Below are 27,500 nucleotides of genomic sequence, written 5' to 3' on the forward strand. Positions count from 1 at the left end.
TATATACAGCTGCCTGCATGGGGTTCCACAAGGTCCACGAATTGAGAAGAGTGAAGAGGAGGAAAGAGGAGATCATGCTGAAATTTATCCCCTCTCCAGAATACCCATCCATCTTGAAGCCTCTGATAAACATCCAGCCATGATAGGTCACCTCCCATCATCCCCAAGTTCTTACCATGCTGTCTACGAGCAGGCTTGGCTAAACCAGGCACTTACTGGTGCTCCTCCACGACCTCAATCGTATCCACCAAGTCACCCAGCTCCCTGTCGTCTTTCATCCCACACAAGCATGTTGACTCCCGATGGGATACGATATCGAGGAAACTGGCAAAGGCCAGTGGCATTCAGGGACCTGTCTCCTATCCAGCAGCCTTCTGGGCCAGATGGATGGTGGCAGGACTCAACACAGTGCATCTCATTGCCTCGTGGCCCAGTGATGAGGACAGGCCGTGCGTTCAGTCCAGGTGCTTTTCGTCCTTACCCAAACGTGGCCACTATGGCAACAGTTGCGTGTCCTCTTCCTCGTTCGAACTCTGAATTTGTGAGTAGACGGTTGTCAGCAGCACCACGTATTGGTGGCCTTCAGACACCATCTTCCTCGGTCACCATGGCACCAAGACGCTCTACCTCGGCAGATCGTTGTGGCAGTAATGCCAGTGCTCTAGAGGCAGCCGGTGTGACATTGCGTTTACGGTCACGCCTTGGAAGTGGTTCCAGACCGGAACATGGTACTCTCAATGCATTGTGGGATGGAGGGGAGCATCAAATTGTCGACAATTCAAAGCATTCTCCCTCTGCTGCTTATAACATTCCTTATCAGGCCTCACCCATCAGTAGGAAAGATGGTGGCCATGAGCCATGGACACTTACTGTGCCTGGCGCAAGAGGACGACCAGGCACGGTTTGGTGCAGTGACAAGGCGGCGCAGGGTAATGTTGGCTTACCTCGGAGGATGAAACAAAAGTCGTCCTCTCCAATGAGCCAGTCACGGTTCTCTGGAATGGAGTCACAGGTCTGAAATGAGTTTGTTCCAAGGAACAAATCAATCCAGCAAGAAACCGATGAACTTGGTCCCCGGCAGGAAACCGTGGAACCAAAAGGTGAACATCTTTTTATTTGACTGCTTATCAATGATAGATGGAAAGTGTCCCCTATGTAGTTGCATCACACATTTGGTGCTCCAACAGACAATTACTCAAACAGAGAGTTAGAAACAAAACTACTGTTCAGTTCACATGGGCGAATGAATTGAGAAAGCAATTGCAGAAGGCCTGAGGTGTTCGCATTGTTTTTGTTTCAACTGACGAACAGCAGTGGTGACTGTACAGTTCTGGATGCTGCCAGCCGGATGGAATGATTCAGCCTGAGCTTTTCAATGAACTGGATATTGGACACTTTTGAAGACAAACAGACAATGTTCACCAAGATCTTATGGGACCCATCCGGTGAGCTCATTGCCCAATGTTGAAATGATCCCATCTCTCTGAAAGTATCAGTGGCCAATTCTCAGAAGGTTTTGTCTGCAGTTTCCAGGTCTTGCCAAAAATCTTTTTTAAATAATACGTGAACTATGACTGGCAGGGATCATGAAATGCTGTTTTCTCTTGGTTCCTGCAGATGTACATATGTTTGTGTTACTCAGATTGGGGTGAGGGGAAGGGGTGAGGTGTGACTTTCCAACAGGTGAGCTTTCTTATTCCACAGCTATATTTATCGCTGGTCTGCTGTATGTTTTAGATCATCCACTTCTCAAGGAATGTACAAACCCAGACATGCTTTGAACATTGCTGCTCATGATGCCAAGGTAGTTGTATTGCAAATGGCAAAATGTAATGAAGTTTTCATTCAGTCCAGCATCAAAATTATTCGCGATTAAAGATGCGAAGGGGGAGGTACCGGAATATATCCACGTTAGCAGAAATCACTGATGTGAGTTGTATTCAGTTGAAACTTTTGATGATGATGCTCAGGTGTTGACATCTCCAAGTGCAGATCTGGAATTGCTCACAGGACACGGAGAACTTTTGTTTCGTGTCAATCACATCATTCAAAAGTTAATCCGACAATTCCTTTGTGGGTGATGGATGACCACATCAGTGACCCAAACTGAAAATTGAGATGATGTTTTTTTTTTTTTTTCCCCCTCTGCATCCCTCTGTCTATTCCAACCTTGAACTCAAAGGCCGATGCAAATTTGTAAGCCCCCCATCATCCTGTCCTCTGCCATACTAAGGGTATCTTGATATTCCACTCTCTATCTACAGTCTACACAAATCGTCTGAGAACCGAACAAACTTTAAATACACTTTAATTTCTTTCTTTACGGACAATGAAGGCACTGATGGCATGTAGACATGACACTGATGATATGATGCACCACATATCGGACAACGACGTATTTACATTGTGCGCAGCGTTTGTGCGAAACTGTTGACCTGACACCAATATTATCCTTTTCAGAAACTTCAAATGTATTCACACTTAAATACATTAACCGAATAACTGTCTTTAGATCGAAAGAAATGTTAGATTAGCTGACTCACTCAAAACAAAACAACAATTTATCTGTCAGCAACATTTTGCTGCGGCATAAGAGGTACAGTATAATTATTACCCCGTGCGAAGCGAAAAAACACAACAGGATTAAGTAATTTGTTCACTTATACCTGTCTGTCTGTCTACAAACGTCTGCTTATGATCGAGGAACAAATTAATTTCAATTAAATGTTATATTTTGAACACGAATTGGAAAACCAACCTGGAGTTAGTTTAACAGGTACTTTGGCTGTGAATTTGTCCCGATTGCACATATGTAGAGGAGTGAGGTAATATTTTACTCTGTCTGTCTGTCTGTCTGGCAGTCAAACAAAATTAACTAGAGGGGGAGCACTCGATAGAGTGCAAAACCTCCGCTGTCAATACTGCTGGGTCACTTAAGTGAACCCGATATCCTATTCATTGAAGGTCAAAACGGATCAGACTCTACTGAACCACGATTGAATAAACTAAACTAGATCGACGCGCATGTAGAAATGCCAAAAAAATAAAATCGAAATTTTTTTGAAAAAAAAGGTGCAAAATTTGTTTGTTTTTTTCTCTAACAAATTTTTTGAGGGGGGGGTTGGAAATCACTTAAAACATGTAGAAAAGCAAAAAAAATTCTAATATTTTTCAAATAAAATCGAATTTTTTTTGAAAAAAGTTGCAAAAAAATTTTTTCTCTAACAAATTTTTTTTTGGAGTTGGAAATCACTTAAAACATGTAGAAATGCAAAAACAAAAATTCAAATATTTTTTCAAAATGGCCGCCATACCGGCCATATTGGACTTTTGACCAAGTCCAGAATCTGATGGCATGATCCTTGGACCATACCTAATCCCCCCACCAAGTTTCGTCGAAATCCGTCCAGGAGTTTTTCCGTAATACTGTTCACAAACAAACAAACAAACAGACAGGGGTGAAAACAGTAACCTCCGTCCATCTTCGATGGCGGAGGTTAAAAATCATTCCAAACAGGAAACATACTGTTTTTAATGGCATCACAAAGGACACAAACAACAGGCACGAAAAACTAATGCAACATGCTAAATAAGGTGGTGTATAAGATGCTGGATCAACATCCACGGCGGTAATCGTCCCAAAATATTTTTTCCCTGCAACCTTTAAACTATTAATTTTTTTATTTCAATTGAATTACATACTTGAACACTGTATAACACAAATCAGACTCTACTGAACCACGATTGAATAAACTAAACTAGATCGACGCGCATGTAGAAATGCCAAAAAAATAAAATTGAAATTTTTTTGAAAAAAAAGGTGCAAAATTTGTTTGTTTTTTTCTCTAACAAATTTTTTTGAGGGGGGGTTGGAAATCACTTAAAACATGTAGAAAAGCAAAAAAAATTCTAATATTTTTCAAATAAAAACGAAATTTTTTTGAAAAAAAGTTGCAAAATTTTTTTTTTCTCTAACAAATTTTTTTGGGGGGGGTTGGAAATCACTTAAAACATGTAGAAATGCAAAAACTAAAATTGAAATATTTTTTTCAAAATGGCCGCCGTAGCGGCCATATTGGACTTTGGACCAAGTCCAGAATCTGATGGCATGATCCTTGGACCATACCTAATCCCCCCACCAAGTTTCGTCGAAATCCGTCGAGGAGTTTTTCCGTAATACTGTTCACAAACAAACAAACAAACAAACAGACAGGGGTGAAAACAGTAACCTCCGTCCATCTTCGATGGCGGAGGTTAAAAATCATTCCAAACAGGAAACATACTGTTTTTAATGGCATCATAAAGGACACAAACAACAGGCACGAAAAACTAATGCAACGTGCTAAATAAGGTGGTGTATAAGACGCTGGATCAACATCGACAGCGGTAATCATCCAAAAATATTTTTTCCCTGCAACCTTTAAACTATTAATTTTTTTATTTCAATTGAATTACATACTTGAACACTGTATAACGTTCTTGGCACTTTCAAAGCCCTTCCGTTTAGCAGTACTTGGAACAAAACATTACAGCATTTCACGTCACCTCGACCAATCAAATTTGCCGCTCACAGACCCCGCCCACGTCCTTGTTTTTCAAAACTGTGTGGGGTAAGGTGTTCTATGGACTCCAGTTTGTGATGTTTTTTTTTTTTCATTTTTGGTTCTCTTGACGAACAGTTTTGTCTTCTTTACATCACCGTGAACGGTCACCGCGAGCCCACAGAGATAATCAGGATCGATCGGATTTTATGAATTGGAAAGCTCATTGAGGGTGACAGCACATACTCTATCTTGTTTGGTTTGAGTCAGTTTGAGACATTATAATATAAAAATGCCAAAGGAAAGAAATATGAAAGTATATAGCACTGCAATTGTTTGTTTGAGGGTGGGTCAGATTGAAAAAAAAAATCAAAACAAGTCACTTTCCTATGCTTACTGTCTTAGCATTCCTCTCCACAAGCCCTTTCCACCAGTGATGCAAACATCTCGACCGGATTCAAATGAGGAAACCCATCTGGTGGCTGCTTGGAAAAGCAAGTGAAGTCAAAATCTAAAACAATCGGATGTATTGCTGGCTTCATGGATCATTCATGAAGCGTTTCGTCTTCATTAGTGGATCTGCAATGGAGGAGAAACGATAACCTTGGACCTGAAAAACTCTGTTGTTGGTGCTGTTGTCGTGGAGGGAATATCAGATGATTTCTTTAATTCAGCACCATATCACTGGCAGGTCCCAACACAACTCCTTTTCTCGAGAAAAGAAAAATCTGCTATCTCACCACAACAGATTGCCTCACATTTCTATGTCCTCTTCTCATAGAAGAGATAAATTTGAATTGCTTAGGGGGGGGGGAGAACATTTACAATTTGGGCAATGTAAATTAGAAGGGCACCCGGTGGAGCACATACCTTCGCCACATAATGTCTGATCCACGAGAACTTATCGGGCCCAATACATTTTTGATATATCGTTTTTGAGCCCTATCTCTCAATGGTGACGAATCACTTAAAAAATTATCAGATCTGGATTCGGATCTTCACCACAATTGAAGCAATTCCTCCTTGTCACACACCCGACGTGTCCACCAAGTTTCCTCCGAATCCGTCCACAGCCTTTTGAGATATCCTGCCCACGGACAAACAAATGAAAAATCACTCATAGAGTGACAACTTGGCAAAACAGCACAAAGTAGAACGGCAGTCGGAAGAGCGCATACCTCTGCAGGTAGAACAGTTGACGTTTTGTATCCCACTGATGGGATGGATCCGAACCAAAATCCAATCCGCTTGTTCTTGTCACCTCGTCAACTCATCCACCTTGTTTTGTCATAACTCGTCCACAACTTTTTGAGATAAAGTGATATACTGTATTTAGTTTTTGGCCCAATCTATCAATTTTAGAAACTATGCCTGTGTTGACCTTTTGATCTTAAAATTAACAGGTGGTTGAATTGAGCAACCTGATATGCAAATGCTCCTCAAATGTCAAGTCAATCGGATGAAAATTGAGGATTTTAGGAAATTTGGCCTATTGGCCTATTTTGATCTTTTGACCTATGTTTACCTCAAAATTAGTTGGTGGTTGAATTCGGTGACCTGATATGCAAATGCTCCTCAAATTTCAAGTTAATTGGATTCAAATTGATTTCAGGAATTTGCCCTATTTTGACCTTTTGGTCGATGTTGACCACGAAAATAATAGGTGGTTGAATTCAATGACCTCATATGCAAATACTGTTCAAATTTCAAGCCAATCGGATGAAAATTGAGGATTTTAGAAAGTTGGGCTCAAATTGGCTGTTTGGCTGATGTAGGTCAACCAAATTTAATGAAACTTCGATGCGGGACGGTCGCAGGGTCGGTGACATTATTCTCTGAAAATTCAGAATGATCGGTTGAGCAGTTTGGGCTGGAGGTGAGCGGACAGACAAACAAACAAAAACACAAACAAACACACACACGGACGCACGCACACACACAGACACACAAACGGAGGCGATCAACATAATTGTAAAAAATATATATATTTCGAAAATTTACAAATTTGGCCTATTTTGGGTTTTTTTGTTTTTACCTAAATATTTGGCCTTAAAAAAAAAATTGCCAAGTAACAAACACACAAACAGACAAAGGGGTGAAAACCCTCCTTCACCTGCGGTGGCAGAGGTAATAAGGTGCGCTGTCGTGAGCCCGGGACCTTTTCGCCATTCCCATGAGGTTCGACAGACCGAGGCTTGTCGTGAACCCAAAATGACTTGCCAAGCGGCCATGCCTCCCGATGGCCTTGATCTCCATCAAAAGCCGGTGTTGCTTTAAACAGCGTAGGTGATCAGCCTTCACGTGCGGGATACACTCGAGTCGAGACAACAAGCGGGCGGGATGCGGTTTTACAAACGAGACAAATCCTGGGTTTATTGCCCGAACAAAATGTTTCGACTTAGCACATGAATATTTACACTCGAATTTAGTCTGAAATTGTGGGCAAAGTTGCAAATCGTCGGGTGGGCAGTAATGAGGCGTTAAAATTCAGATTCTACGAGTACAAGCAACACACGTATTCCAATAAAAATCAGCAACTGGATACAAAACCAACAAAGCTCAAAAATGAAAGTAAATCGACAGACTGTCACGGTTGTCCTCGGCGTGTTTGCACAGACCCACACAAGAAGCAATCATTCCATTTGAATGGGTTGATTGAATGCATGAACGATGGATTTGGAGAGATGTGCGCTACCGACCTTGTGAAAGGAAACGAAGCGAAGTTTAGCGCGTGAGCCCCTCTTCGAATTCCCATTCCTGTCTTGTGGTTTGCATGGACTCCTGATGGGAATTTGTTGGAAGTCTGTGAACAATGTGGCCATTATAAAATCCCTCGGAAGCTTGGTGGTGTAACAATTCACCTACAGGACTACCCGCGGGAACATCTTTCCATCCTCGGCCTTGGACATTTCAACTCCTAAACACAGCGGGTGGTCAGACAAGAGGGTGCTCCTGGTGGAAATGGACGCGGTGAGCTCAAAGAAGGACAACAGCCTCAGGATGAGACGTGGAGCTTGATAGAAGCTTGCAGACAATTAGGAATCTCTCTGTTGCAAGAGCTTCTCCTCACAACCAGCACAAATGACGTTGCACCGATTGTCTGTCCACATTGACCATTGTTAGCAGACAATGTGTCTCTCCCAGCCTTCTTATGCTCGTACTTCCCCTGTCAAAACGTTGAACGGACAAGAAGACAAAGACAGATAGAGACCCTGAAATCTCAACACTGAAAAAGCGTGCAAGATCATTACCATTTTAATAAATAATACTAAATTCGAAATTGGCAAACGTAGTGTGTCGCCCCTGTCCCCCCCTGTCCCCCTGTCCCTCTGTCCCCCCCCCCACCCCATAGCTCATAACATAACTGTCAAACAAATCTAGTTCGAGAATACAAAATATCGTTTTGTCATTCTGAAATGGCAGTGAGTTGTCACCTTGATGAGTATGGAGGAGAAGGACAGGATTGGACAGGTAACCAGGAGCTGATTGGGAAGGGAACGGGGACAAAGGATTTGAGGTGCAAAACAGAAATCTTCGACTTCCATTTGATGTTGACAAGCAGTGGGTTAATCGATGAATATACGTGTGTGTGTGTGTGTGTGTGTGTGTGTGTGTGTGTGTGTGTGTGTGTGTGTGTGTGTGTGTGTGTGTGTGTGTGTGTGTGTGTGTGTGTGTGTGTGTGTGTGTACATCTCACGCACATGGACATCCAGACGACACAAGACACAACACAGGACTGTTAGACTGGACAAACACAGACACCGAGAGCTTGGGGGAGGTGCTGCTACTTCCCAGGATACTTTGAGTACCGGAGATGCCACAACAATGGTGCCGCCTTTCTCACCGCTCTCAGTGGGGCATTTCCTAAGAAGGAATTTCCTCCTCTCCATGGATGCCAAGTGCCAACCTGTGGGGATTGTCCGTTCTCTTATTCTTTTATGTGGTGAATGTCAAGTAAGAAAGCGTTTTTGGTATAATTCTGCCTCGGTTACTTTATCATCGATTACAAGGATGTTTGGAGGTGAGGGAGAAATTAATAAAATATCCTGATGGCATTTTAATCTGTGATCACGGAATCATGATCTGAACTATTGGAATGACAAGCAAGTGAAGGGCTCGATGAGTGTTTTAACTGTATTTTAACATTTAGACACCGATGAAATCATTATCCACAAATGCTATGATTCTGTCCTTGTAATCTGTTTGCCAATCTTCGGTCCAAGCTGTTTTAAAAACCCTCAAATTCAACTGTTTTCAGGTTAATTTGTCAAACATTGCACCAGTATGCAACAAGTAGTTCCTTTGATCCGTTCGACCACACAGGGCAGGCTTGGTCGGATCGAGACCCCCGAGGAGCACGTGTTTCATGACATGTGTGTCATGACCCCCTGTGGCATCGCAAGTTGAAATCTCGCATCCATCCATCCATCATTTTCATTTACACATCACGCAACTCCGAGAGTTCATGGAATTGTGTCCTATAGTTTGGAATACATTAGAGTAACTAGATCGGGCTGCGATCTGAGCCCGCTTATGGTACCTGGTGGAGCCAATTCAAAATATTAGCCAATTGGTACAACCTGAAGTTCTGCCTAAACAAACGGTTTTTTGTTTTTTTTCAAAAAGTGGGACACCATGGACACTAAGACTAAAAGAACACTTCATGCCTTCCTCCAGGAACCAATAATAATTAGAAAGTTAAACAATGAAAAAAAATTAAAGAATCAAAAAATATTTCAACAAGTGGTGCCAGGCACAACAAATCCCGCCCGTTTAAGGCATAAAGTTATTTTGGGGATCAAATTTAAATTTGATACATCCTTAACCTGAATGTTGATTATAAAGATTAGAATAAGGAATATTTTAGTCTTAGTTTGAAGTCAATTAAACCACTTTTGACGAAGTTATGAGCGAAAAAGATTTTGACCTTTTCGTGACCTGACCTTGACCTTTGACCTCATTGGACCCAAAAGTTAATGGGGTCGTCACCTACCGATCACCTACACCCTACCGATCTTCACAAATATGCATTTTTCACTATAGGAATGGGTAGGATTATAAGTGATAAATAGAATAAGGTTCACTATAAGCTTAGTTTGAAGTAAATCAGATCATTTTTGATGAAGTTATGAGCGAAAAACCATTTTGATCTTTTCGTAACCTTGACCCTGATCTTTGATCCAATTGGACCCAAAAGTTAATGGGGTTGTCCAAGGTTCATTGCCCACCTGTGGATTAAATTTGATAGTGTTTGCTAAAGCCGTTTTGCGGTAAAGTTGCTAACAGACAGACAGACAAACAAACAGAGAAACAAACCGGATGATTACAATATCCCGCTCCCTCCCTCTAGTCCCTCCCTCCCTCTGGGAGGGGGTGGGATAATAAATAAATAAATAAAATGATGGAAACATTATTCTTTTAAATTCAGGACACGATGGACAGCACAGACACCAAGACTATCCATCCATCCATTCATTGGAACCATACTCTGTGCAGAGCGTTGGTGCTGCCTAAGAAGTCTCCTTGGCTATTGGGCACCATCCTGGGCACCATATTGGGTACCATCACCACTCCGACGCAGGATACCAGCAAGCTGGTACTCATTTTGCCAACCTCGGAAGGATGACAAGCAGAGTCAACTCCACCTGGTATGAATTCAACAGCCGAGCAGGATTTGAACTCAGGACTCTCGGATCCCAAGCCCACCACTCAAAGCCATTGAGCCAACACCAGGCATAATGCCTCCCTCCGTGGACCACTAGACCAAGGTGCATGTGTACTTGGACTGTGTAAGCCCAAGTTCATGTTCCGACACACCGTTTGACAAATTGATGTGACTTCCACCACTAAAATTATAATAGATAAACCTGGCCCCGTGTTAACGATCAACCCCACCTCTTCAGGTTAAATTTGTGGATAATGAGGTCATCAGTGTGCAAATGTTAAGATACAGTTAAAACAGTCACCTTCATTTGTTTGTCATTCCTATAGTTCACATCATGATTCCCAGATTAAAATGCCATCATGATATTTGTAATAATTTCTCCTTCACCTCCAAACATCCTTGTTATCGATGAGAAAGTACATTGATGTCTCGCAATGTCCTTGTCCTGTACGTCATCTATGTACAAGCTCCATCATGAGCTCCAAAGCTTTGTGGAATTAAGAGAAGTCCCGTGATGTTGTTTGATATGTTTAAAAGAGACTTACACAACAAACGCAGGAGGAGGCCATTTGGCCCATCATGTCAGTGCTACACCAACACTAGATTAAATAATCTAGCAAGCTCGGGACTTCATTTAATTGGGGGGATGAGAAAAGTGTTGCAGGCCCAGGGACATCACCTGTGTTTAAAATTAAAATGGGGGGGGTTATTTTTGAGGGGGAGGGGGATGGGTGAAGGCTGTTTTTGTGTGAAGACTGTATAACACCAACCACAAACTATCCCTTGAAGATGTTCTCTCACAGACACTACGATCAGCACAGATGTGGACAATCACCCATCCATATTCAAACTAGCTACCAGTCCTGCTATTATCCCTGTACCCCTCTTCCCTTACAATGAACGAATGTTACGTTTACCTGTGATTTTTTTATTTTATTTTATAAAAGCCAGATTGTATAAGATGTGATCTTATCTGATACCGTATATCATTGTTACAGTTTGTACCGTTGTACGTCACTTAAGGGATACTTGTAGCCAGCAATGCGCTAACATTTACCGAACTGTCTTCCCACGTATATAGATAAGTCCGGATGGCATTTAAAATGGCCACTTGCTTTTTCCAATCCATACCGCCTTCACACCTCGCTCAGGGCATGATGGAACCGTGAACTCTTTGACCTCACCGAGTTCTCACCGAGCCGGGGCAAACGGTATTTATGCTTCACCTCTATAATCTGCCCTCACGAGCGAAAATGCTATTAACTGCAAATTCATAATTCTTTGTTCATGTGGACTCTGCTCGCTGACATTTTAAGAAAGGTGTCAGGAGTGGGATGGAATCATTTTATTCCATTTCCCCTGCCAGCTGTCTTCCATTCGAGAATTTGCAGCTTTGTGCTCTTCATTTTGCAGTCACTGCAAAGTGCTCTCCCTTACTCAACGGCAACGATGTTCAGATCAAGTTACGAATGACTCTTCCGAAACTTTCTCAACTTTTCATGAAGATACGTTGAAGTAAGGCTGAGAGTTTGCTTTGAACGTCGGACCATTCGGAGGCTTATTAAAGTGCTTTTTTGTGTACAAAGTCGAGGCTCATGGAAGAGCTACAGCTTGAACACACAACAGACCAGCATGTAGCATAAATAATGCAACCAAGAAGCGGGGGTGCGGCACCAACGCCAGAGTAGAGGGACAAAATAGGACACTTGGAGAAACTAGAAAGGCACTCGGTCAAGCGCTTAGCTTCGCCAGGCTCAATAGTTTACATTTTGTATCCCACTGATAGCCAGATCTGGATCTGGTATCATGTTAGATATCGTTCTTAGCGCTATCATTCAATGGTGAAGAATCACTTTTTAAAATTCTCAGATCTGGATCCGGATCCAGATGTTCACCAAAATCTAATCATTCCGTCCTTGTCACACACCCAACTTGTCCACAAAATTTCGTCTGAATCCGCCCCATTTCGTTTAAGGATATCCTGTTCACAGACAAACAAACAGACAGGAGGTGAAAACATAATGTTTGCCCACCTTCAGAGGTGGAAGTCATTATGGACGTGAGTGGAATGAGAGAAAAGGGGAAGACACAGGGGGTGAACAAATAGGATGCAGCCACAAACTCTCAAACAGAAGTGGAAGGAAAAGCTGGTGACGAAACAGAAATAGAACAACAACAACAACAACAACAACAACAACAACAACAACAACAAAAAAGAAGATAAAATAAAGTCCAAGAAAATTAAGGAGAGGGGACAGAAGTGGGGGTGAAGACCTGGAAACCTAGAAAGAGGTCGGCTTGGGGAAGATTAATGAGGGCATAAGAGATCATTGTTGTGGAAGGGGGGATAACCTGAGATGGTGGTGACCAGAAATCTCTCAATGACACCGAATGTTGTGCTCACAGTATTTATCCACACTGCTACTGCTGGCACAGTGTGACTAAGCATGGAGATGTGAAACTGCCTCAGTGTCAGTGAGAACATCTCCTGGCAACTGCCTTGGCATTATGACAATGGTTTCAAGTCTTCCATCAGTTAGTTATATAGACATGTATTGTACAGTTGAAAATGCGCGTGCAGCTACACACTCTTGGAATGGTCTCATCCATGCGTGTGACGGTGTGAATCATGACAACTTCAACGTTATTCCGTCGATTAAAAATAACAAATATGAGTCAAGTGTGTGTATATATATACAGTATATATAGATATATATATATATATGTAAATTATATATATATATATATATATATATATATATACATATATACCGTATATATATTGAACATAATGAAAATTTGTGCCGCTGTATTATCAAATCTGAGTTGATATTTCGATTGAATTTTAGTTGCAATTTTCTAACAAACTGTGCTCGAATGTTTAAATGTTTCCTTTACGTCGGTATTTTGAGATATATTTCACCCCCATCTTTCCACGTGCACTCATCAATAAAAATAAAAATAAAATTCTTTTCAGCTCCTGAGATTCACATACTTCCATTCCCACTTAAATTTTGCACATTTCCACTGCCAATCATGAATACCCATGGTGTCCTGTACTGCGGCAGTGAAGACGCAACTTCTTCTACGTAGGCATACGATGACCTCTTAAAGGTACACGTCTCCTTGTTTGCCTTTTATCGAGCACCCTCCCTCCTTTCAGTTTTGGCTCTGCTGTTTTCTACGTTCATCGGAATGGCAGGAGTTGACCCTGCGATCCCATCCGGTACTCTCCTCGCACACTCCTCCGCCTGCGGGTCACAACACCGACACGCTTCACTCCGGAGCACTCACATTATCACCCACGTTATCACCCACCATGATACTAAGTAATTCGATGCAAGTTTGGAATCCCAGCAGGATGGTGTTTCTAATTTGCCCGGCGTAAATGTGTCCTCCATCATTGAAGGCGCAGTGTCGTCATCCTCAGCACAATGAAACAAATTTGGAAATGCCCTTCGCAATTACCACAAAACTAGAAAACCTGCCTTAGGTGACGATGAAAACCTACTCTGACTATATTGTGTGTTGTGCTTTCTACAACCAGTTTCACTTTTGAGTGAGAGTTATCTTGAGGCATATTTAACGTTGTGCCGTAATCTCGGTACGGTAACTGTACCACGAATGGTAACACATGCATTCTTTTGACATATACAGTTCAGGACCCATATGATGTGATGATGGTATTTCCCTTGGAGTATGATGTGTTCTGGTTACCTGCCTGAGGGGTCAAAATATCTAAGGTCTGGGTTTTCCCACCTGTTTGTTCTTCCAAAGTTACTTTGACATCGCTTATTAATTTTGTGTGTGTATTTAGGAAGCTTTGTATGCTAGAATGCTGCTGATGGAATAAATATCGTTGCTGTGGTGACTTTCTGACCAGAAATGGATGATGTGCGATTCTTCATCATTTACCATCATCATTTACCATTGAATCGTCCAAGACTGAGATCGAAAGAAGATCGGAATATACACCGACAATTGCTCACTAGTGATTGATTTGCAAATTAAGCTTTGTTTTCAAGAAAATGTAACATCTGTTTTTCAGCTGATATATATATATATATATATATATATATATATATATATATATATATATATATATATATATATATATATATATATATATATATATATATATATATATAACTAGATGACCCATGAACCCGGTTGGGTTCCCGTTGTGACAGCGGTTGATGAAAAAAATCATTTCAAGAAAATAAAAAGATAGCTCCAGAAAATAAAAAAGATAGCAAAAAGATAGCTCCAAAGAACTATACCGCTGAGGTTGTTTGCATTGATCAAATACTCCCGAAGAGTACTCGACTGAATCGGGAATTGATTTTTAAATAATTTTTTTCGTTGCCCGATTTTAACGACATTTGATACTCCACACTGCAGGAGAATGGTGAGTAAGGTGGTCCTAAATTGTTTGCGCTATCGTGTACCATTTTGGCTGTATTTGGGGAACATACATACATACATACATATATTCAAGATGAGAGTTTTAGTCATATATAGATGCCTAATTTTGCCTTCAATCTCATACGGTGGTATAGCTCAAACTACGTTATCCCTCTCTAACCTACTCCATATTTTATCCTTCATTACACAATCCTTTATAACTTTCCTTCCTATCTAGCTTAGTGCTATCCTTTCTCATACTAATTGGTGTGAATGTTTAACTAACTGAGGTCAACTATCCACCACACTTGTCAACTATCCACCACACCACACCACTTGTCAACTTGTGCCACTCACCAAAATGTCCACAGCCTGAAAATTTACTTTCAGCTCGAGAAAACCAAACCTTTACAGGATTTGTAGAGTACATAATCCAAGTGAATGAAGGCAGGAAATGATCAATTTTTTTCCACCGAGGCAAGCAAGCAAGCAAACACAGAACTAGGATTGCATGCATTGCAGAGTGGTTAATATGTTTTGTTTTCCCTTGTAGCAAGTAACACTCTCTTGTCAGTTTGTGATGTCCTTTTGCCAGTTATGTTAATGACTTTGTTGGGAATATAAAAATGGACATATATTTCATTGAAAACATACACATACTGTATATCAGTACTAGTGGAGCAGACACAGGCTCGGGTTGAGGATGAACGTGCAAGACAAGCAGCCTCTAGGTCAGTTTAGACTTCAGAGCAGACCCAAGCTTGGGTTGAGGATCAATGTGCAAGACAAGCAGCCTCTAGGTCAGTTTAGACTTCAGAGCAGACCCAAGCTTGGGTTGAGGATCAATGTGCAAGACAAGCAGCCTCCAGAGCAGCATGTTGGGCGTCCTTAGAAGGTGAAGCATTTCGATACAAGTCCAAGCGTAATTTGCAACTTCCAAGATTGGTAATTCATACAAAACCATAAGGCCAACCTTCCCCAATTTGTCATCAAGGAAATATTTCAATACATATTGCATTGAATTTCCTCGGGCAACGCCAGGTACTTCAGCAAGTACGAGCCTCCGGGTAGGAGGTAACACTTTGATGGTGGACTTTATGTACATTGGAGATTGGGGGGAGTGCTCATCAGAGCTCCAAACATTTTGATTTATCCACCAAGCACACCACGTGCCTTCTGGTTGATTGGTTTGCATTAGCGGGAACAGTCATCTGGGTGACAGCCAGACTGTTGTTCTTTGCGGATTATGTGGTTTCACCGTGTGAGACAAAATCCGTGGCTGATGTTCACCATAACAGCCAGAAGGAATCATTGAAATTTAAACTGTCATGTCCATATTGTTTACCCCGTGGACCATGCCCCATCCCTTCCTCAGATCTCCGAATGTCTCTGTTTCCTACTGCTTTGTGCTTCCTTCTCCCACCCCTCTTGTCTCCTGCTCCCTTTGTTACATCTTCAGTGTGTTAGCTCTTAAACGAGCCGAGAACATGTATACAAAAAAAAAATAATACATTGCATACAAACAGCAACAACTTGTATTTTAATTCTTATTCTTATTATTTTATTACTTATATCCTTGTACACAGAAAAAGGACCGACTAGGTGGAAGGGGTTCCCAGGAAAAGCAAATTAAGATGAATATATCACCGACAATGAAGACTGTAATCATCACCCCTCTTCCTCCTTATTACTCTCGCCCAGCGCTCATTAAAGAAGATGCCTCCCTGGCAACCCACGTGGGAGTCCACACTGGTGAACTCTTGTCAAAGCCTTTGGAATTCACAAAAGATCTTCGTGGCTCTTACATCAAAAGCAGGTTTGAATAACCGAAAAAGGGATGTGGACACTCCTGCCAGAACGTCTCCGTCCGTCTCCCTCTCCCTCTCCCTCTCCCTCTCCCTCTCCCTCTCCCTCTCCCTCTCCCTCTCCCTCTCCCTCTCCCTCACCCTCTCCCTGTCCCTCTCCCTCTCCCTCTCCCTCTCCCTCTCCCTCTCCCTCTCCCTCTCCCTCTCCCTCTCCCTCTCTCTCTCTCTCTCTCTCTCTCTCTCTCTCTCTCTTTCGTCATTGTTTGAGTGTCTTCGTCATTTCGCTTTATATAAGATTTACCCGAAAAACAATGTACGAAGTTGACAACGAGGCTGCCCTGGATATCGTGACCGGTCAGTGACACGCGGATGGATATTTTCCAAAATGGTTGGTTACATGGTTACCTGGTTTAGGCAATAATATTGAAATATATGACTACAACGTCTTTAATGGCAACAATTGATCCCTGCACCTTCCTGCGTGCTCTTCTGGGGGGGGGGGGGGGAGTTTTGCCCCAAGTCTTTCACGAACCGGCTGACCAAGCTTGATCTTCAACTGAAGGTGGCAGGAATTTGTAATTTTTATTCCAGGATGCTTGTGACAGTCCACCCCCACCCCACCCCACCTTGAGATATTTAACGTCCACCAAATGGTGCGAGCAAACGGGACAACCGGCTTAACGTCGATCCATTGGTGGAGGCACACTTTGTGATGCATGGCAGAGCCTGAAAAACATCAATCTGACGGTTTATTGTTGTGTCAGGAATCGAACCCAGACCAGGCAGATCAGAAGTAAGTTCACCCCCTCTGCCCCCATCCTGTCAGATAGCACAATACATGATTCAGGCTACAATAATTAATTATTATTCTTGTTATTTTATATTCAGCCTGTGGCACTCTTGTGCCACTGATGCAGTGCCCCTTATTTTCAGCAAGGTGGTCCTCATTTTTGCCGACCTCAAAAGGATGACAGGCTGAATCAACACACCTGGTGTTATTTAACGGAACATCAGCAGAGGCTCGAAATTAAGTCCCTAAAATCTTAAGCCAGCGACCTCAACCGTTAAACCAGCACCAGGCTTAATAATTAATTAAATGAATATCAATGAGCTCGATCACTCCCAGCCCAGCCCCTTCTCCCTCCCATTCCCACGGATCTCCGTCCCCATCCCCCATTTCCCTATTGTCCCTTTTCTCCTCAATTTTCTGTCTTTTCCTTCCCTTTCGCGTCCTTATTTTCCACGACTTAACCTTCACCTCCTCCTTGCACATGGCGTGTACAAATGGCCCCTGAGATTCCTTCATCCAATATACAAGGGTGTACAAAATGAGATGAGCGAGGAAAAGACCATTAGACCCAATCATGCGTGCACCACATTTTCTTAGAGCAGCCTGCATGGTCATGCATCTGCAGTTTCATCAAATCCCAATTTGCATCACCAGCAGTCCCTCTCCCCACATCCCAACCTCCTTACTTCCAACCTCCATGAACGAATGAATAAATTAATGAGTGTGAATCGCCAGACAGACCGTTACATACAGACGGATCGAATACATTCTGGGATAGTGGATAGAAGAGTAAGGACGAGGGACAGAGGGGGAAAGGAAGAGTCATGGAGGAAATAATACATTCTCAGCATCTGCACCTTGCTCCTGGGACCGGTACATGGAGGACGTTCTGTCCCTCAATACAACATGTGGAATGACAGACACCATAAAACCATGAAGAACTAGAACGGCACTCCATAGAGAACATACCCACACCAGGCAGAACAGGTTATGTTTTGTATCCCACTGATAGACCGGATCTGGATCCGGAGCTGAACCAAAATTCAATCGGCTTATGGTTCTTACCGAGTCAACTCATCCACCAAATTTCGTCTGAACCCGTTCATAACTTTTTGAGATATCCTGTTCACAGACAAACAGACAGACGAGGGTGAAAACAACCATGGCGGAGGTAGCAATGACCATAACATAAAAACAATCCCAAAAAAATAATGGTTCGATTGAAACAAGCCGATGACGAGGAGGAGAACAAATAAAAGCTGTTCTATGGTGCCAGGCACTGGGAGATTCTGTCGCATGGCAAGGGCCAAGCTTAAAATGGAAGGAATCGTGCCAGCCTGAGCTGTGCCCATCATCTCCATTTCGATCCTGAATCATCTCTTTAAATAAACTGTGACGAGATGTGGAAAAGGTGTCTTTGAGTTGGCAAGTATACTGTCTGAGAATCATTCCATGTGGACATCATTCCCTACCCTCCTCTATTCTCTCCTTCATATTGTTACCAGACCGACCCGGTTGCCCGGTTTCAATCTGATGAGTCATGTCAAAAGACAATGACAGTCCCCCGCCTCAAGACTTCCTGCCAGATCCCACGTCCAAAGCCGCATTACCGTACATATTGAAGTCCTTGTGCCGGTTGAATGCTCTGCCCCGATAGGCAGTCACGTGACAGATCTTAACCTTTGGCCGAGCAACCAAGCCACGTGATGCCAGCTATCTAGCCGTACAAGACCGCGACCAATTTTTACCTTTAACGCGGTATCTCAGAGCGACCAGACGAAACCATCAGAACAAACAGGATCAGCCAGGAGTCTGAGTCAGGTTTATACATTCACTGTAAATAAAAGCGCAATAAACCAAAACAGCAAACAGACAAAGATTCTCCAAGTTACCCATTACCGACACTCACACCCACAGTACGGATCAGGTAAGTGCAATCAACTGAACGAAGTAACTTGGGCCCATGCCTGTGCTTTTTTCAAGCTAAAACTATAATTTTGAGGTTAAGGTGAAAAAAATGTATAAACAACAAATATTTTAATTCCTGCCTCCCACATAGTTCTCATACGAGCCACCATGTTAGGGTGGTGCCACAGGTGGCAGGGTGTGTTTCCCACCATTTATTTCATTATTCCCACTTTGAGCGTCATATCCAACAATTCCTCGTTTAACGCAATAGTTGTGTTCCGATAATTTACTGCGTTAGCTGAAAACGTGTAAAACGAAAATATTTTTCCCATAAGAAACAATGTAATCAGTGGAGGTTGTGTGTCGGGTCGTGAGTGGGTAATGAACGTGGATGACAGAGAGAGAAATAAAGAGAGACGCCCACAAACAGATACATACAGATACGCAGACAGAGAGAGAGAGAGATACACAGACAGAGACACACACCCACACACCGCCCAGCATTCCACGGCCGATCACTGACTAGTTCGGTCGGCACAGAGTGGCCGCCAGTTGTGTTTCAGACACATATCAAAGGGCATGGAGTCGGCGTTCACTCAAATAAGCCATGTTACCTTTCCGACTGCATCTGGATCCGAGGTGACCACAGATATACAAGTACAGATTAAAATTTTCCCGCAGGAACCAGGGTGCGGGGCACAACCAGGGTGTGAGTGTGCGAAAGGCCCACGATGTGGGAGCATGAAAGGCCACGAGATGGCCCAAGTGGGCGAAGTGGCCCTGTATGTGTGTGATGTCTACAGAGGTTCCATAGCACGAACAGTGGGCATGTTTGGTTTGCCATGTGGAATGAAATAAATTGAGATTTGAAAGCATGGAATATACTGTACAGTCTTCCCTTTTCTCTTAGGTATATCCAGCGCTACCAGCAAGCTCTCACTAACATTCCGCAGTAGCTACCTGACCTAAAGGCTGCCAACAGAGAGAGAACTAAAGAGAGAGAAAGAAAGACGCACAGACAAATACACACAGAGACAGACACATACACAGACACACACACACACACACACACACACACACACACACACACACACAGAAAGTGACACACACAGACTATGGATCACTAGAGGAAAGTTTTTGTGTTTTTTACTATCGGCACCATCATCGGCCAATGCCGATATCCTTAACATGCCAGATATCGGTCGACCACTAATGTAGAGTACCACAATATGATCTACATCACGTGGTCCACCATTAACCCCCTTTTAGTAAAACTCCAAAAGAACTCCAGAACCATCAAACTCCAGAATCACTACTCACCTGCACTTCTACATTCCTCTTTTTTCCCACCTGTGGAATAAGCTTCTGCCTTCTCCTCAATCTCATTCTTACCTCCAGATCTTCAAGACAGCTGTTCACCACCAACTCAGATCATTCCTCATCCAAAACCATTATTTCTTCTACCCCCGTTGACTCTCCCAAATTTTCCTGTTTTTACCTGCGACATTCCGCAGGTCTACAAGAGATTCGCATTGTTGTTGTAGCGGTTTTTGTTGGGGGTCGATTTTTGAAATATGCACCCATTGATAGGATAGCTGCCGGACCACACCTACATCTGTCACTTGACTCCACCCATCATGGTACCCAGACAAGATGAAATGGCCACCATCTTGGTTTTCTGGTCGGCCGAACACATTTGGCCTGAAAGCCAATGGTGATTATACACCGTGCGGCTTTGTTGCGTCAGATTTTCATTGGCTTTGTTTGGGTCGAGTATTCACGATTAAGGACCCCAAGACAACAATCATATGTCGAATAAAAATTATTAGTAAGGTTAAATCAGGCCCATACGCACTTCCCTAAAAAATAGCGTTGTGTAAGTCTTGAACGGTCTCATATTGGGGTTAAACAATCTGTGACCGAGTGACGAATCAGCTCGTTCTGAGATAACCATTCCGATATAACTGTGATGAATCCACTCTTTTAAGAGTGCATTCAATGCGCATTTCCCAATCAGCCATGACCGGAATTTTCAAGCCAATTCACTCGCGCTTTATGGCCAAGTCCCGTAACCCGAATGACCACATACAAGTTTTTTAAGAACCAAACGTTTATTACCAACATTCATTTATTTACATCAACGATTTGGATAATGGGGTAAAGAGTAGGCTTTCCAAATCTGCAGATGACACAAAGCTTGGAGGTAAGGTGGATAGCATATGGGATGGTGATCAGATTCAGGAAAGTATTGATACTTGTATGGATTGGTCAAGAGAATGGCAGATGTAATTTAACCTGAGCTAGTGTAAGGTGTTGGGGATGGGAAAGAACAATGAAAATAGAGATTACAGGATGTAAGGGGTAATTTTGGAGCGTGTCACACAGGAGAAGGATCTAGGGGTGGTAAGAGATATGGGAGGTAAGCAGGCAGCACAGTGCCAGGTAGCTAAAGATAGACCAAATGGGGTTTTAGGTTGTATTCAGCGGGGGGATCAATTATAAATCAAAAGAGGTGGTGTTAACATTATACAGGAATTTAGTGAGGGTCTCATCTGGAATATTGTGTGCCGTTTTGGTCACCACAACTCAGGAAGGACATAGATGCCATAGAGAGGGTTCATAACAGGGCGACTCGATTGATTCCGCTATACTCAGCCATGTGGAGCGGTTGAAGGAGACAGGGCTTTATTCACGAGAAAGGAGGTGGTTACAAGGAGATATGATAGAGATATTTAAGGAAATGAAAGGTCAGGTCAGGTATGGGAGCATGTGCCAGAACAACGCGTCGCTGCGTCCACTTTCCGCCGGTACTCCAGGGGCCTCCGTCTGGCCATCCCCCAGGCAGATGCCAGGCCCATCCCCATCTCCTTGAGATGATGGTCAACCTGCTGCAACCATGAGGCACGTGGTCGGCCCACTGGCCTCCTCCACTCATGAGACTCCCTCGCTGAGAAAATCTGGTAAGCAGGATCAGCGTCAGGAAAACGAGCCACATGTCCATACAGCCGCAACTGACGCTCATGGACTATGCAGGTAACAAATCTCATCCGAGTCTCTCTCAGCAACTGCTCGTTGGATACAAAATCCGACAGGCGATAGCCAAGGATTCTCCGAAGAGACCTGGTACCAAAGGAATTAAGTCTCCGTCTCAGATCCTTGGTCAGAGTCCAAGTCTCGCACCCATAGAGCAAGACTGGAAGTACCAAGGACCTGAAGACTCGGACTTTCGTCCTCCCGCACAGGTACCGGCAGCGCCACACCCCATGATCCAGTGAATCCATGACTCCCCAGGCCCGACCCAGACGTCTATTGACCTCTGACTCGCAGCCAGCAGAGACATGAATATCACTGCCAAGGTAAGTGAATCTCTCCACGACCTCAACATCCTCACCACAAACAGACACAGACAGGACAGCAGCATCCAAGATGTCACCGAAAGCCTGGATCTTAGTTTTGACCCAAGAAACCCGTAATCCCAACAGCTCCGACTCCTCATTCAGCACCTCGAGGGCCCCCCAAGAGGATGTCTAAAGTCTCCGCAAAGATGACTGCATCGTCTGCAAAATCAAGGTCCGAGATCTTGACATTCCCAAACGATGCACCGCAACTTGATCTCTCCGACATCCTCCCTAAAATCCAGTCCATACAAGTGCTGATAAGTGTGGGGCAAGTACACATCCCTGACGAACTCCAGTAACAACTGGAAATAAGTCAGAGGTGGTACCACCACACTTCACAGCACTCTCAGTACCAGAGTAGAGTTCAGACATCAGATCGATCAGTTTTGGTGGCACCCCACGAAGACCAAGAATCCTCCAGAGGACATCCTGATTCACTGAATCGAACGCTTTACAGAGATCAACCTAGGCTGCAAGCAGCCCCTGCCGAAACTCTCGTCTGCGTTCGGTGAGGACACGAAGTGCAAGGATACGGTCAATCATTGACCTCTTTGGTGTAAAGCCTGACAGCTCTGGACGCTGGTGCTCAAGCAGATGGTGGCGAACCCTATCAAGAATTATCCGAGCAAAGACCTTGCCCGGCACTGAGAGCAGCGTCACCCCTCGGTAGTTGTTGCAGTCTTGGCGATCACCCTTCCCTTTCCAGAGAGGGACAACAAGGCCCCTCTTCCAGTCAGTTGGGATGATGCCTGTGTTCCAGGCAGAGCACAAAACTGCATGCAACGACACGAGTGCAGCATTTCCACCAGCCTTGAGAAGTTCGGCATGGATGCCACAGATCCCTGGAGCTTTGCCCCGTTTCAACTGGTTCACCGCAGCCCGTGTTTCCACAAGCGAAGGTGGACCACAGTTGATTTGAGGGTCAGCAACAGGGATTGTAACATCCTTGACGTCCAACTCGACAGCTGGGGGATCAGCCTGGTACAACCGCTCAAAGTAACCGGCCCAGCGGGCCTTCACTTCAGACTCCTCTGTCAAGAGCCTACCACTCTCTGCTCGAACTGCAGTGCTCCGAGGGATGGGCTTGGATGAACGTAATGCGCGAATTCCCCTGTAAGCGGGACGAGAATCACCTGTCCACAAGTGATGCTCTACCCCCTCACAGATTCCTCGCACATAGGCCTCCTTGTCCACCCTCAGTGCACGTACAGTTTTACGCCTCAGCTCCCTGAACAGCTCAGCTCTGCCATTCAGCCTGGCCCTGCGACTCTGGTCAATGGTATCCAGTGTCCCTCGAGAGACAAAATTCTTCTTTGCCCTGCGGTGAGTTCCAAGACATCCACCGGCAACATCAAGGACGGTGGTCTTGAAGGCGCTCCACAACTCTTCAGGACCCCCCAAAGCACCCAGACCCCCCAAGTGTCCACTCAGCCTGTTCACAAACTCCTCAGCTACTCTCTCATCCCTGAGCTTGGCAACATCCAGCCTAGGCTGGGATGGTACCATTCTCCAGGATTTAAGGTGCAGCTTTAGAGTTGCTACAACAAGCCTGTGGTCAGTATTGAGGAACTGAGCACTCCGGTAGACCCTGCAGTTCTGGATCATCCTCCAACGACCGTCAATGAGGACATGGTCAATCTCCTTTGCCACACCGCCAGCTTTGGAATACCAAGTCCAGCGATGAGCTTCTGGGCGCTGAAACCATGAACCAGCCACCCTAAGTCCATGACTTCTTGCAAAGTCAAGGAACTTAGTGCTATTCTGGTTCATAGTTCCTGACCCATGGGGACCAACACACACCTCATAACCATTCCTATCAGTTCCAGTCGATGCATTGAAATCCCCCAAGACTAGAAGTGTATCTCGTCTGGGGCACTGATCAACCACAGACTCGAGTGTGGCGAAGAATGCATCCTTCACGGTGAGATCACTCGCCTCAGTCGGAGCATAAACAGAGACCAGGGAAATGACACCTAAGGAGTGACGAATCCTTAATCTCATAATACGCTCGTTGACCGGTGTTACCTCAATTATCATTGGGGTCAGCTTATTGGACACAGCTACAGCAACTCCTTGGGTATGGTAACCATCAGAGCGACCAGACCAATCGTAGGTGTAACCACCCACCATTATCTCGCCGCAATCCGGTCTCCGAACCTCAGAGAGAGCTGCAATCCCGATGTCCAAACGCTTGAGCTCAGATGATAACAGAGACAGGTGATCATCCTCTCTTAGGGATAGGACATTCCAGGCACCCACCCGAAGGGACCGCCTCAGGTTAACCCAAGGAGACCGCCGTCTGGTGGACGACACCTCAGCACCACTCCGACATACTCTCCCGCAATCTGACCCAGGGATGTTACCCCGTGGTTTCCCTCCGATCAAAGATTGGGGGTCCCGAAGGCTTTGCCCCAATCCCGTCATCCGGTGAGCTGCCCTGCGAAGGGAAGCTGCACAGGAGGTACTCCCACGGAGTGGGTTTTCAGATTTTTTTGCGTTTTTACGTTTTGCTGAATGAAGGGTTTTACGGTGGCCGGAGTGCAAATCCTGCCACCAACCTCCTAATAAGAAGTAACCCAACTGCAGGAGGACGTCCGCAGACACAGTTGGGCACTAGATATGGATGGCCGTTGGCTCACAAGGAGCTCCTCCGCCCTTTGACAGGTTTTGTTTTTAATCCTGCTGGGTGTCCATATCCAAACACCCTCCTCACCAGAAAACCTGGTGGGGGAGACGGTTTAGTTGCCGCCAACCCGACCATGGAACAGGTTAGTACAGGTTTACATGGTACCTGTAGCAGGTCACAGATCGAACCTGACCTGACAATGAAATGAAATGAAATGACTTAATGAAATGACCGTAATGAAAGGTAGAGATAAAATAAGTGCAGATGAATTATTTAACAGAGTAGACAGTGATAGGACCAGGGGCCATAGCCTGAGAGTAAAGAAGAGGAGAGTAAAGATGGAAGTAAGGCAGGGGAATGGTCTCCCTGGAAAGGTAGTGGCAGCAGAAAAAGTAGATAAGTTTAAATTAGAATTAGATCGGTACCTGGAAGTTATGGAGATAGAGGGGTATAGGGATGTGATAGGACTTTTCGGTAGTTTGAGCATTGATGGGTGATTGTGTGCATGTGTATGGAGTGCTGTTGGTGGGGGTCTTGTCAAGAGGCGTTGTGTGGTTGATGTTGTGAGTTTTCAACCAAGCCCATGCCGCCTCCCCTGAGGGGAAGAAAAAAAAATGCAAAACTACAAAAAGTAACCCGAAAAACAAACCACAAAAGATATGGTCTGGCACCCTGCCCTGCTCACGAAAATCTCTTCCGATGGTATCCAAGGCCATCTCCACTCATGGCTCGCAGACTTCCTCTCCTGTCGCAGCCAACGTGTGGCCCTAAATGGAGTTCTTTCATCCCCTCTTCCTGTCCAGGCTGGAGTTCCTCAAGGCAGCATTCTAGGCCCTGTTCTTTTTCTGGTTTTCATCAATGATCTCTCCGACTCTGGAAAATCCTCTTTATCTCTTTGCCGACGACTCCACCCTCTGCCATACCATCTGTCATCCCTCAGACTAGCAAGCAGCAGCTTCTTTGCTCACTGCTGATCTGGATAAAATCACAAACTGGTCCAACACATGGAACATGTCTTTCAATCCTAATAAATCTCACACTCTGACTTTGTCTCTCTGAAAGGACCATTTGGAACCACCACCACCCCATCCACTTTCTCAACAATCCTCTGGAAGAAGTCCTTCCTTTCAAGCTTCTGAGTCTCACTATCTGCCATGATCTTTCCTGGGAAAGCCACATTTCCAACCTGGCCTCCAAAGCCAGTTGCCTACTGGGAATCCTCCGTCGTGCAAAGTACTTCCTTGGCCCATCTGAGCTCCTGACCACTTACAAAGCTTTCATCTGCAGCCTGATGGAGTACTGATCTCCCCTCTGGGCTGGTGCTCCTGCCTCTCACCTTTCTCAACTTCACACTGTGGAAACTAAGGCATTTTAGATCGTTGGCATCTCCCACGATGAGGCTGAGTCTTTGGGCCTCTCACTGTCTCACCGCAGGCAGGTCGGTGGTCTTTCTGTCTTCTACCGTCTCCTCTCCTGTCTCGCCCTCCCTTGCTCTGTTTGCGATTTGTCCCCACCACATTTCCGCAAGACGCTCAAGGTCCACCAACAACCCCCTTCTGGTAAAACTACCAATCAAGAATCACTGCTCACCTTCACTCTTTCATTCCTCTTTTCCCCACCTTTGGAATAAACTCCCTCACTCTATTAAATCCCATTCTACCCTCCAGGCCTTCAAAACAGCTGTTCACCACCACCTCTTATCATCCCCCATCCAAATCCTCGATCTTTTCTACCCCCGTTAATCCACCCCAAACCCACCTCCTTCAAATTCCCTGCTTTCCTTCCTGAAAGTCCCTGTAATGTCCATCTTCTATTCCCCATGTTCCCCGTCCCATCTCTCTCCCTTCCACAGATCTCCTAATGTCGCTGTTCCCCACTATTTTGTCCTTCCCACTCCCGGCCCTCTTGTCCCATGCCCCCTTGATGAGTGTTGTGTGTTCGTTCTCATACGAGCTTGGACAAGGTATACAAAAAAAAAAATAACCACAAAAAATATATATATTTAAAAAGAAAAAACCAAAAAATAATTTTATTTCATTATTTAAAAACATGTTTTCTCCATTTTCTTCCTTGGATCTCGTGTCGATAAATTAGTGTGGTGTTCGCGCAGGCATGATGGGCTGAATGGCCTCCACCTGTGTGGGCTGACTGGCCTCCACCTGTGTGGGCTGAATGGCCTCCACCTGTGTGGGCTGACTGGCCTCCACCTGTGTGGCTGACTGGCCTCCACCTGTGTGGGCTGACTGGCCTCCACCTGTGTGGGCTGACTGGCCTCCACCTGTGTGGGCTGAATGGCCTCCACCTGTGTGGGCTGAATGGCCTCCACCTGTGTGGGCTGAATGGCCTCCACCTGTGTGGGCTGAC

The 27,500-nt window shown here is 44.4% G+C and overlaps 2 protein-coding genes across 3 annotated transcripts in view; both read left to right on the forward strand.

The window, feature by feature from the left end:
- LOC147010092 (glutamate receptor ionotropic, NMDA 2B-like) overlaps positions 1-1,905 on the forward strand; it is a 244,428-nt gene extending 242,523 nt beyond the window's left edge. Inside the window, exon 13 of the mRNA XM_085862546.1 lies at positions 1-1,905. This exon is cut by the window's left edge and continues 2 nt beyond it. Within this exon, the coding sequence (XP_085718672.1) occupies positions 1-1,018 (1,018 nt within the window). The 3' untranslated portion in view covers positions 1,019-1,905.
- Positions 1-27,500, forward strand: part of LOC147010090 (protein FAM200C-like) — a 527,036-nt gene that overhangs the window by 417,987 nt on the left and 81,549 nt on the right. The window lies entirely within an intron of this gene.

The sequence above is a fragment of the Eptatretus burgeri genome, chromosome 17, assembly GCF_056783735.1.
Source record: "Eptatretus burgeri isolate ZD-2024b chromosome 17, Ebu_testis_v1, whole genome shotgun sequence".
Taxonomy (NCBI): domain Eukaryota; kingdom Metazoa; phylum Chordata; class Myxini; order Myxiniformes; family Myxinidae; genus Eptatretus; species Eptatretus burgeri.